Source organism: Crocodylus siamensis, chromosome 8 (genome assembly GCF_052110815.1).
Source record: "Crocodylus siamensis isolate JL-2025a chromosome 8, ASM5211081v1, whole genome shotgun sequence".
In the NCBI taxonomy this organism is placed as follows: Eukaryota; Metazoa; Chordata; order Crocodylia; family Crocodylidae; genus Crocodylus; species Crocodylus siamensis.
The window spans coordinates 8,188,019-8,201,152 of record NC_143402.1 but is presented as its reverse complement, the minus strand read 5'-3'; the positions used below and the strand labels follow the sequence as shown (position 1 = coordinate 8,201,152).

At 42.2% G+C, this 13,134-nt stretch overlaps 1 protein-coding gene across 5 annotated transcripts in view; it reads right to left on the bottom strand.

The window, feature by feature from the left end:
* AFF2 (ALF transcription elongation factor 2) overlaps nt 1-13,134 on the bottom strand; it is a 400,790-nt gene that overhangs the window by 84,931 nt on the left and 302,725 nt on the right. For all 5 annotated transcript variants that reach the window (XM_090061622.1, XM_090061620.1, XM_090061623.1 and 2 more), the window contains one exon: nt 598-635. In XM_090061622.1, the coding sequence (XP_089917748.1) occupies nt 598-635 (38 nt within the window). The remainder of the gene's footprint in view (nt 1-597; nt 636-13,134) is intronic.

Here is a 13,134-nt window from a genome sequence, read left to right as displayed (position 1 = left end):
TGCTCTGGCAATTGGTCTCTGGTAACTTGCTCACCCATCATAGATAGCAACTGCAAGAAGCAGAAACATTTTGGTATGCGTGTGTGTGTGTGTGTGTGTGTGTGTGTGTGTGTGTGTGTATGAGAGAGAGGGACAGAAAAAGAGAACGCTCTTATTCAACAGGATGGCGAAGCCCTGATACATAGGTGCAAAATATTCCCATGTGTCTAGAAATGATTTGGCACACTCTCAGTTATTTCCCCCTCTGTCAGACCTTCCCAAGGATTGCAATTAAGAAATGTAATCTTTTTAACATGTGCAATCCCCCCAAGGCTAGGAGGACTACATATTGAATATGATTATGATATTATTTGGCAGCTATTCATAGAGGGCACATATTAATTTATGTAAACGGGATGAAACTCGGGGCATACAATCATTAGGAACACATGACAAATGAAAACCTGTCCTTGCTGAACAGGGGACGTTTTCATGGCTATGATTATGGAGGGACTGGAGATGCCGTGTTTATTTTATTGCCGACAGCAGGCCTTTTTTGTGGTTCTTTGCATGAAGTTCATTAAAGCTGAATTTCTAATGGATATAAAAGTAACTTACTTTACAGGAATGTTCCTTGGTTTTGTCTTTTCGGCAGCCTATAAATAGAAGAGGAAAAAAAAATTAAGCAACATTACTAAGCACAATTTTTCATGGAGCCAAAGTAAAAAAACCCAACAAACTACAGTAAGGGAATGAGCAAACCAAAGCAGGCGGTCATAGTTAAATAGGCACCAGAGTAAATATGGCAATTGCTAAACTCTTTCACGGCATGAATGTTATGTCTCAAAATACTCCATCACTGAGATCTCTACGGGCTTTACTTTTAATGGCCGCAAGTGTTTAGATGTTCATTCAGAACGAGCTCTGTATTTTCCATCTTGAGGTCCGGTCATGTTGTCATAACCTTCCTGCCTACACCTCGAACAAGAACAACAGGAAACAAATAAAGGCACGAACGGATTCTATTTCCAAAACAATTTTTATTAGCCAACAACAGAAAAGGGCAAGGGATGACCAAATGTTCAGATCAATTTCCTGTTGTGAAACCTTTGAGAAAACACACTCCAAATCATCTAAATGAGTAAATCTCGGGGCCTCTCGGCCTGTACCGCCTCAGACATGGAGCCTGGTTCCAGTTTATTGCTGAACCCATTGATCTGTGTACAGTCCATTTATCATTCATGAAAAGAGCCAGTGATCTTCACAGTATATTAGAAGAAACAACTCAGATCATCTGTCAACGGCCCTCTTATTTCTGTTTCCCTCTCCACGGGGATTTCATCTCCTTCGATTCTTCTTGAATTAAAATGTTGCTAAGCAACACAGCTGGGGGCACTGATGGCAGAATGGCTACAGTCTATCAAACTGTTTAAGCTGTTTGAGATTTTAATGGTGATTTTTTTTTTTTTATATATATATATATATACTTCTCTGGCGTAATTATGTAATCTGAACCAAGCCTGCATTCCCTCCGACTTTCACAGACTATGTACATAATATTTTAATACAAAGGGGCTTGAAATGCGACTCTAAGACCAAGCTGGCGTTGTCAGATCATTTCTTAGTGTGTGCAAAACTAGGCCATTACAGATTTAAATGTGGGAACCTATTCAAATGACTAGGGAGATTACATTTTCTGGAGTACAGAGAGGCAGATTCAAGGTGACACAACCATAAGCCCATTCCACCAAATAAAGCACCGGTGCTTAATTGCATATTAATGTATTCCAGGAAACCAGATAAAATGAGAAGAGCTGGCGACTGTGCACAGGGGTTAGCGGGTTCGGTGAGAAAAGGTAACCTTCGGTTCATTAAGGAACAGAAAACAAATGGATTTTTGAGTAAAAACTACCAATGCTGGTGGCGTGCCAAATGTTATTTAAGCCCTCAAAGGATTAGATCCTTTAACTAAACTGCCTAACCTCTGAAATGAACTTACGGACCCTACAAAAATGGGCTAAAAAGCTTGTGAGCACTGTCTTCCTTACGAGATGTTTCTTTAGGGCCAGAAATGTTGCATACTTTCTTCCCAGGATTTTGGCACGTGCACTTTCATTCATATCAGTTGGAAACTGTGGGTTTAATCCCACGACATGAAAACCAATGGATTTTTGTTTGAAAGATGGAATTAAGGTTGGTGACACAGGAGCTGCAGTAGTTCTGCCATAGCTTTGTGAAGAGGGATACTGATGCTGCTTCTTTTACAGCCCAATTACATTTGATGTGATTGGTTGAGGGCATGCAAGTATTACTTTTCTGTTTATATACTGAAATGAAAATGATGGAGGCACAGGTAACCGAAATACCAGAGAACAAGGGTGAAATGATGGCTGGATCACTAACTGAAGGACTCAAAATTCAGGATTTGCACATTTCTGGTTGCATACTCAATCAAACTCTGTCTTCTTAAGAAATCTCTGTGCATCTCCCTTGCCTCATCACTTAGATGGTGTAAGCCTTTCTATATTCCTGAGACACCTTCCAACATCCATATTCGCACTCTACTGATTTGATGTGCACAGGTTCAGAGGCAAAAAGCACACTGCGAAATAACTGGTGTTGCTTGTTTTTAATAATGAAATAAATCAATAAAAGCAACAGCATAAGCTTATTAACAATAATCATTAAAGGGGGGAGGGCATGTGAGCAGTTTAATATTTAAAAGCTTAAAACTGAGCCTTATTCCCGAGGGGGTCGTCAGTGCAACACTGACCTCGGTACGGCATCCCGAATTAACGATAAGTTTCTATCCTCTCCTCCTGAGGAACTAGAACTATTTACGAAAGGTCTGTAAGCATCCTTTATCCTGGCAAAACAATACTTTTTTCTGCCTGCAGCATAACACATCTCATGACTGCTCCAGGTAACACAGAGCTTGTCTAATGCTTCTGCGTTCAGCTGTGTATAACTCTAACCCAACTCTCACACGCAGGCTACTCATCAAATTATTTAAAACCATTACACACACACAATTGATTCCAAGTATGTAATTTAGAAGACAGGTATGAGATAAGAGAGAGCGAATTAGTGGAACATGTTTGAGTCAGAAGTAAATAATAATGAGATCTCTTTTAATGCAAAAAAATTAAAGCAGAAAATTATCTATAGAGAAAGTGCAAAATGGGAAACTAAACTCAGTTGATTATAAGGAAGATTAGAGAAGCTGAAGATATTTCACAAAGAGGAGAGAAACATCAAAAGTATAATAAAATAAAATAATAGATGATTTTGCTGGTAATAGTAGAAGCAAAGAATATTAAAGAGCAGAGTCAAAGTTGTGCACTGGATTAACCAGGGGTGGCCTTTCCTTGTATGGATACTTGGCAAAGGGGAGAGGGCTACATTTGTTCTGTTCGACTGTGAAGCTGTCTAATGCTACTGTTTTCTTAAGGCACATTACTAACTATAAACGTTAAAAAGCAAAGCATGAATGGGGTGTGTGGGGGGAGTACATGTACATAGTCATGCACGTGTGTGCAGTATCTCTCACACTTCTTGGAAAGCGTAGCCTGGGTCTGGATCCAGGAGCAGCTGGGCTCATCTTACGTTAACTTAATTTATTCTGCCACCTCCCGGGAGTGGAGAGGACACTTAGACATCAGGACTTCTGAGTAGGCACTACAGGATCTAGCCCAGTGCCTCTGTTCTCCCTTGTACATGTTGTCATTTCTAAAGCACGTGTGTTGCAATATCATGCGTCTGGCTCCATAGCAGAAGATAAGGAAGAGAGAAATCAAAGTGACACTGAGTAACTATACGTATTAAGCTTTGATGCAGAAACATATTGTTTGAAAATATTGTGTGTGCAGCAGGTCTGTCAATTAGAGCTAATTATTTTTCTCTGATCAGGAAGAATGCAATCTTGTTTTAGGCAGGTTTCTTTGAAATGTACGTCTTTTATATAACTTCATTATGGGGAAATACTTCCTTCAGATTACTTTTCTCTGGGTTGCTTAGCTATTGACTCAAATTGTCTATGTTGAGTAGTTCTCTCTGCTTTGATAATTAACTTTTGATCATTACTGAATTTAACAGCTCTAGTCAGATGTGTTCATAGTCATCCTCCTCAATTACTTCAGTGCTCATCACCTTTAATCTTTGAACAAAATGATCTCATTGAGCCTCCATCAGCTTTGCTACAGAGTTAATAATTTCTGTTTCACATCTTCATGACTAAGTTTGATTTGTTTTAGAGGTGATGTGAGCTTTTGATTATTAATTTAAAAGGTTTCAAAGGCAAACAGGTTTTTTTTTTTTAAGAGTTATTTTGTGAACTTCTATTTCTGCGCCTTTACATAGAAGAAACAGGTTTTGAAAGCCATAATGATTCCTGAATCCTATGTATTAAAATAACTATAAATAGAAAGGGTAGGAGGTTCCCAAATCATGATACATGGGTTCTGAGTGGAAGATCAAACTGCAAAAGACTGGAATGAAAATGAACCAGTGTAATGTAATTCAATAGGCATTATGAGAATTACATCATGGGATTGCTGCTAATTTTGAGTTTGAAAATGTACATTAAAATAATTTAAGATAATTAGAAAATGGAGACTGGACTGAACTAGAGAGTTATGCCCCTTAATTTGCAATTTGCTTTTAATTTTTTATGATTATAGTCCTAGATATATACCATCTCTCAAAAATTCCCTCTTCACAGCTGCTCCGAAAGGTCGATGAGAAGAAAAGAGAAAATGAACTGGAAGAGCTGATGAAGGGCAATAGCAGCTGGCAGCACCTTCATCACTGGAAATTCTTTTGAGAGGAGAGGGGAGAGGGTTTTCCACAGCATTTAGGGCAGCTAAACCTAGTTACCTAACCTCCAGATCAGAGTATCATAGAATGGTAATAAAGAGTTCACACACAGCATCCTACCTGGTTAAAGTTTAATCAGACACCCCCAGCATCCCAGCATGCTCTCTGGGCTGGGTGGGGCTCTCTGCTCCACCCCAGGGTTGGCTCCTCCTCTTTGCTCCCTGGCTGGAGCTCAGCACAGACTGCAAGCATCCCTGCTCCCACTTCTGCCCATCTCCTCTGCCTTGCAGACACCTCTCAGCATTAGCCAGCAGACTACAAGCTGGCTCTGGTCTATGCTGTGGCAGGCGGGACAAAGGAAGAATCAACAGGTAGCTGGTAATGTCCCTCTGTTGTTTTCTTAATGGGGTGATAAACACTGTTATCAATTCACTGCTGAGGTACTCGGGGAGTGGGGGAGGGAGAGGGAGGAACCCCTCCTTAATCAAAACATCCTGCCAGGGCCTGGCCATACACCCCTCAGCTCAGCACTGTAGCAGGGAAGGGAAGGCTGCGCTAGCAGCCCTGGTTTCTAGCCTGAACCACTGCAGGCATAGGCCCACATTTTTGGGATGTCTGTACAGTTATGAAGTGATTCTGCCTAGCCAGGTTAGACTAACCTGTAAAGATTGAATCAATTCAGGCTCAGGCTTTTTGAATGTCTGTCCCTAGCCAAGGGGATCAGTGTCACTACTGGAAATGTAATTGTTATACAAAAGAAGGGACTGGGAAATAGCCAGCAGTCTGTTCAACTTTGTGCCATGAATTCCCTCCCTGGAGTGTTTTATGGGCAAAACTGTGCTTCTTTATGGATATTAGTCAGATGGCAGAGTAAATAATGCACCTTTATATCTGGCTTCTGGCTGCCTTCAGACTAATACAGCTTACTACCTCTCTCTGCTTATGTACATCAGTCAATAGACTTGTCTTTCTGTTGTGTTGCAGTGTTGTCACAGCCATGATGGTCTAGAGAATATATGCAAGATGTTTTAGGTATTATATTTTATTTGATCAATGTTACAGTGGGAAATGTTTTGAGACAAATAGTCTGTTATTTCTGGTGTCCATTAAAGTTGTAAACTTTTGTTTCCAGGCTCATCTTCTGATGACATGAAGAAGGGCATTTTGTGTTTGAAAGCTTGTCTAGCATCTCTCCCAACTGCAAAGCCTATCCTTCTGATGGACAGACAAGGTGTTTAAACGCAGAAATCCTCCAACCTTTAAAAGTTCTGCTTTAAAGAGTGAGCACCTAACCTATCTCATGCAAGTCTGTAACCATACTCTCCTCTTGTCCTGCCAAGTATCATTTGTGATCATATTTACATGATAATATAAATCTTTTAATTGACTTTAAAGAAGGTTAAGTAGAAGACAGGGTAGATGTGCACCTTATAGACAAAACAAAGGGTGCGACTATGTGTGTGTATATAAACAGATATAGATATAGGCTTTGGTTAATCTATAAGGTGCATGTCTACCTTGATTTCTACTTGAGTTCAGATTAACACAGCTAACTATGTCCCTCTCTTCTTTAATGAAGACTCAGTCAGTGTCTCTGTAAATTAATATGCCTCCTGGATGTTAGTCTAACTCCCTGATTTATATATAAGATGGTAAAAGATGGCACCATACCCTGGTCTGGTCCTGTGGTTATCCAGTTGGCATAGAGTTGGAAAGAATATAATGCTCATGAAGGAAGCAAAAGAGGACTCAGGACAATTGTATTGGGAATCGCAGCACCAAGCCTTGAGGGCTGATGGATCTCTGTTGATTTTTTTAATGCTTTGGTTACAGTCTCCTCTACCTGTCCCCTAATGTCAATAGAGGAGATTCTGTTTCTTTCCTCCTAATTGTCTCTGACATCAAGTTGGCAACCTTGTATTTGAGATTCTGTGTGCGGTGTTCTAGGTCAGCCTCACCCTGAGGATGAAAGGCCCAGTGTCATTGAGTCTATGACCAAATAAAAAAAAGGGAGCCAGAAGACATATTCCTTAATCCCAGAATATTTTCATAAGTAGTCTACATTTTCTTTCCAACAACCCTTAGGAGAATGGACTGGCTGAGATCAGTTTTGTAGAGGATCAAGTCATCACATGTGTGGTATATGAAAATCAGAATAGTACGCAGACTTTCCATAGCACTCTACCCTAGATGAACCATGGGTAATGTGTACCATCACAGCTTTGAGCACTACAGTAACTTTTCTAGTTTAACAAGGGGCGGTTTGAGAGTATGGTGGAAATCCATGAAGTTGGAAACTCCTGTTTTAGCAGGTGTCAGGTAAAATTTGCAGCTTCTTGACACGTGAAAAGAGCCCATATATCTACAGACGGTGGGCCACTTCCATCCTTTATGGACTCCACTGTCTTAACCGAGTTATATCAAAAATGAATTTGGGCCCTGTTGGCAAGGGTCAGCACTTCCCCACAAACTCCTACATTTCCTTAGGAGAATGGTGGAAAGGCACAATGCAAAACATAGCTCGGTCTCATTCTTCATCACAGGCCCCAAATAAAAAGAATAGACTTGAGGCCACGTCTACGCTGTAACTCAAAGGTTTGACTGCTGCTTATGTAGATATATCCAAGCTAGCTTAGGGACTAACAGCAGTGTAACTACAGTAGCATGCCAAGTACTTATCTATGTCCCATCAGGATTGTTCAACACATGGTAAAACCAAGCAGCCCAGGGGTACTGTCTTCTGCAGCCTATGATGGTGTTTTTCAAAGCTGTATGGAACGTCATTTGCTGCGGAAAGCTTGTTATAGTGAGAAATCTGGCTCCTAACTACAGAGATGGTGCAGTGTGACAGAAGAAATGGAGATAATAATAATTAGTTCTTTTCCAGCACCTTCTTTTGAGAGGTTCTCAAGGTTCCTTAGAAATATTCATTGATTCTAAAAATATTTCTGTAGACAGTGTTTATGCCCATTGTGCAGATGAGGCATAGATGGTTAAAGATTTCTGAGGTTACTCAGGAATTCTTTTGCAGAACTAAAAATAAAACTCCAGGCAAAAGGTTTTTTTTACAGGGAGACTTTTCTCAGCAAAAAGTATCACTGTGCAGCTGTTTTGGTTTCACCATATAGTTGATATTGGAAAGAAGAAAAAAGTCAATCCATCCATCCATCAATCCATCAATCCTGGAAGGACTGCATTTTTTGACAGATTCAAAACATATTTTTAGTTATTATATTTGAAATAACTTTGTTTCAAATTTCCTCTAACTGCATTAATGAACATGTGCATGTTTTAAAACAGTTGAAATCAAAAGAAAAGTTTGATGCAAAACAAAATGTCTGTCAGCTTTTGGATTTGCTAAATATTTTCAAACTCTTCCTTTTCCATATGACCCTGAGAGATTTTTTTTAACTTTCAAAATTGCCCATCATGCACACACCTTTTTCTGCAGTCGTCCTGACTTCTAGCTCCCTGTGTTAACCACAAAACCAGACAAGGAAAAAATAATGACATGGCAAAGGAAACACACAGACAGAAAGGCAAGGAATAATTAGAAAGGATGAAACAAAAATATCTCTAAGAGCTTCCCCAAGAAGGAAAGGATAAACGCTGAGTTTTTGCCACTGTTGCATTGTATGGAAATAAGACAACTCACAGAATGTGTATATACCTCAGTTTTTCTGCTCTAATACATAGAGAACAATATTTGTATCTGTCTTAGAGTTTTGTTACACAGTGATTTTGATTGGCTCCTGAAGACCTTAACACTTAGATTATCTGCCCATTAACACCTGCAACTAGTTTTAACCACTCACTAGGCGGCTCAAAGTTACATCACGCCAGGGAAGGATTCTTTCTGCCCATAAGACAATCCTGGGAGGGAATTCATGGCACAAAGTGGAAGAAAGTGGTGGCCATTTCCCAGTCCCTTCTTTTGTGTAACAACTGCATTTCCAGTAGTGACACTGATCCCCTTGGCTAGGGACTGATATTCAAAAAGCCTGAGTCTGAATTGATTCAATCTTTGCAGGTTAGTCTAACCTGGCTAGGCTAAATCACTTCATAACTGTACAGACATCCCAGAAATGCAGGCACATGCCTCTAGTGGTTCAGGCCTGAAGCCAGGGGCTGCTAGAGCAGCCCTTCCTTCCCTTGCACAGTACTGAGCTGAGGACTATGTGGCCAGGCCCTGGCAGGATGTTTTGAGTAAGGAGGGGTTCCCCCCTGCACCTCAACCAGCTCAGCAGGGAATTGATAACAGTGTTTATCACCCCTAATTCAGTGTTCATCACCCCATTAAGAAAACAACAGAGGGATATTACCAGCTAGGTTCAGTCCCTGATTCGATTCAGTGGAGATCTGGCCTGATTTGATGGCCAAATCTCTGAATCCAAATTGAATCAGGAGACCCTTTCATCTCTCCGAACCAAATTGGAATCCTCCCAGTTGATTCAGAGAGATTTGGAAAGATTCAGAGATTTGGACATAGACACAGCTTTAAATGTTTTTTCTACATACCTCAAGGTACCAGGCGGCTCATCAATGCTGAGATGCTGGGGTGCATGGAGTGTCCCACAGGAGCACAGGGGGCTTCACAACGTGCTCGGCAGCAGACCTGGAAGTGGACCAGAAGCACTTCCGGTCCACTTCTGGGTCTTCCGGGAAGCGCAGGCCTGCCCCCCCGCCCTGGCTCAGTGACTGGTGCCTCCTGGGTCTGAGGGGCACCTGCGGTTCCCCCATGGCTGATCCCTGAGCCAGGGGCACGCCCTGCACACTCAGCGGCGGACCCGGAAATGGTCTGGAAGTACTTCCAGTCCACTTCTGAGTTCTCCACCAAGCACGCAGGGGGTCCCCCTGCACTCCTGTGGGACACTCCATCTGCCCCAGCACTGCAGTGTTCATGAGCTATGCCTGGTACCTCGAGGTATGTAGAAAAAACATTTAAAGCTGTGTCTATGGCCAAATCACTGATTCTCCAAATCAGCATCAAATCCTCAGATTCAGCTTAGGCCAAATTGAATCAGAGACAGTGATCCAAATCAACTAATTGAATCGCTGCCCCTGATTTGGACTGAATCCAAATCCAAATTGAGTATGGCCTGTTTCATATGCCTGTACAGGCTGCACCTTGGTGTAAACCCGCCACCAGCCTCCCCTTTCCCTACTAGCCCGGATCAGATCTATTGCCCCCTCCCAGCACTCCAGATCACTTGCTGATTGCACCCCTGTCTCCCTCGCCCCCAGATTTACTTGTGGCTGCCCAGGCTGCAGCACTGAGGCCTAGGCAGGCAGATTAACCCTTCCCTGCCTGCTTCTCAGGACAGACAGGGCAGGCACCCACTAGTAAATGGGGTGGGGAGGGGAGATGGGGGAAGAGCCCCATGGCATGGGGGAAGCCTGGAATGGAGTGGGGGTGATTCTTACCTTTCACCCAGGCTCCTGCTGGCCTGAAGTGTGACTGCTCCAAACCCAAGCTGGCACCGACACCCATCAACATTTGTGCTGCTCACCGTTTATGGTGTAACAAGGCCCTTACATCTATATGACAAAGGGTGTAGTGAGGTTTTGTCAACTAGGATTTTTAAAGTGCTTTGAGATCCTCAGATGACAAGTGCTCTGAAAGTGCAAAGTTGTACTAATTACCGCTAGGACTTCGACAAATCTCACATGGGTTAAAATTTCCTCTGTCGCAGTGAAAGGAAGAGGTATAGACAGACATATCAGAAGCAGCCTCTCTTACCCCTGTTCACTTGCAATTTATGCACTTAGATTCCCCTTTGTGGCAAAGGCCTTTATCTCATTCCTCAGGGACTCCAACCTGTCCCTCATCTCTTTCCTCCTCTAAATCAATGAATAGTTCCCCAGACTAGAGAAGCAAAAGGGCAGAGTCAAAGAGTAACAGCACTGGCAGTGCTGGGGAAGATGTGAGATGATATTGCTATTGTTCACTTTGCTCATTTTTTTCCTACATGGGATGTAGGGGTTTAGGGATTTTAATATATATTGACTAGGTAATCCACTACAAACACGTACTAGGAAGATGGAAGCAAACACACATCAGAAACTTCTCTGCTGCCCTTGGCAGCTCAGATCACTGGTTTATTTGGCTAGTTACTAAACGATGGAGCTGTAAAAATTATGCATAGTAGTTTTGCCTGATTTCTTGGATTTTCTGGTGAACCAGAATTCTTACTATAGCATGTAAATGACAGTCTATACAATGTACATGTCAGAGAGTATGTTAAGGTCAGGCTACACAGATGACCGATTTTCATTTGACTGTATGTACCATGTTAACACCTTCTACCCTTTCTTCCAGCTACCATTAGCCAAACCTAGGACTGTGCGGACCACTTGTGGGCCCATCCACCTCAAGCCTATGCAACTCCCCGTGTTTCTGAACTAGCATGTGCACTGTCTTCCACTTTTGCAAAAGCACTACAGTGAATCGAAGCTTTGAAGTTCACAGATGACTCTTTGGACTCTTATGAACGATTTGCCCTGCAGGGATGGCAGGTTTAAGAAAGCAGGACAATTTCTCTACCAAAGTGCCTCACAAAGCCTGCACGATAAAAATCACGCTCTCCTTCTGAGGGAAAAAGGAGATAAATGTTTCCTGTGTGGTCAGATTAGCAAGGTGAATACTGAGATGGCCCAGAGATACTGCAGACTATAGGTTTATTTTACAAGACAGGAGGGTCAGGTATTGCTCACTTCCCGCATGAAAATATAGGCCTTCTATATATCTGACATGACATGGTGAGATGCAATGAAGCAATACGTTTTTACCAATGTTTACAAGAGGCAAGTTGTTGTAAGAATGCAGACAGACAGACGCATCTTACAAAACTAGTCTTGAAACTGAGAGCTAGACTGTCTACTCATGGGGCACGTCTACACGTCATCAATGTGCTTTTGGTAGTTCACATTAAATTTAGTACCTCTAGGGTGAGGTGCTAGAGAAATGTGTGTTAGCTTATTTTAAGGTGCATTCACAAAAGCGATAATTTAATGCGCATTTAAGTAGGCTAATGCACATTAAAATGCATGTGTAGACATACCCATGAATTCTAGCAAAGCCCCAAAGCCTGGCCCTTGTACCTGAGCTGAGAAACAGGCTGGCCCTATCTTGCCCCATTAGCAATTATGGCTTTGAATTAATGGAGGAGTTGGCAGGGCTGTATTTTCTGCCTCTCTGCCCGTGTGATGTCTCTCGTGTGACTGACAGTACCTAGCCCCTTCAGACTAGTAGCATGAAAGAAGAACAAATGGGAGGCCCCTGGTTAAGAGTGCCCCAAGGATCATATTAAGTGCATCGTGTTTGTGGGTAAGCTGGGGAGAAAGCCTCTGCAGAACTGCATTTATCAGTCTTTGCTAGGACAGTCTTGCTGCCAAGCATTTTTGCTTTGCTTTCCCTATTTTTTTTCCTGTGTTTGGTGAAGCTGAGGATCGTTTCAGACACTGATCTGCTGTCAGACACCCGCCCAACTGGATGTGGGAAAGGCAGAGCAGCGTCCTCTGATTGAAATGGCTCTCTCTTTCAGCTGCCGTGCTGCTCTGTGTAGCGTGTGTCCGGAAACCCTGTTTGAGGGCCACAACTGGCACCGTCAAGGGCAAATTATGTTCTGTCAATTCTCAACGCAGCCCTGTACAGTATGACCCCAATGCCCCGAGGACTGTATAAAACCCTTGTCTTGCTTTCCAATGATGTGTACTGAAGAGATTAAATGAAATCCTGTGGATCTGAAAGAGTTAAAAGTGCTGGAATCCATGTAGCCCAGTGATGTGACATTGCGTATGCACATAATCATGACATACTTAATGCAAAAACCTCCACAGGCGTTACTGAGAGCTCCAGCGGATAACAAAATAAACAGAAATACTAGGCTACGAATCCACGTCTTACTGTCTGCATTATCTTCTCAATGTCTGACGCAGAATCTCTTCTAACCAAAAATTAGTTTAATTAAGCTGAAGCATTTCATTGTACGCTCTATGTACGATACACGGCTGTTTTACGAGTCTTGTATGGAATCAAATATTTTGAGTACCGCGTGGAAATAGCCTGGGGTATCAATAGGAGACGTTTCTGCGAGAGGATTTTTTTCAGCCCTACGATGAAAAGGTGGGGGAATGCCTGCAATGTCCTAATAACTCCCGTTTCCATTAAAAGCGGAATGAAAACATTCTCAAATGTGACCGTCGATCCTAAACACGGCAACACGCGCTCTTCATCACAACACGCTCTGCTGTGGCAACAACCCATGTTGCAGCGCGCTGCCTGGGATTTCAATGAAACCCAATGACAGATAAACTGTTTACATTAAAAGACTCTATCAA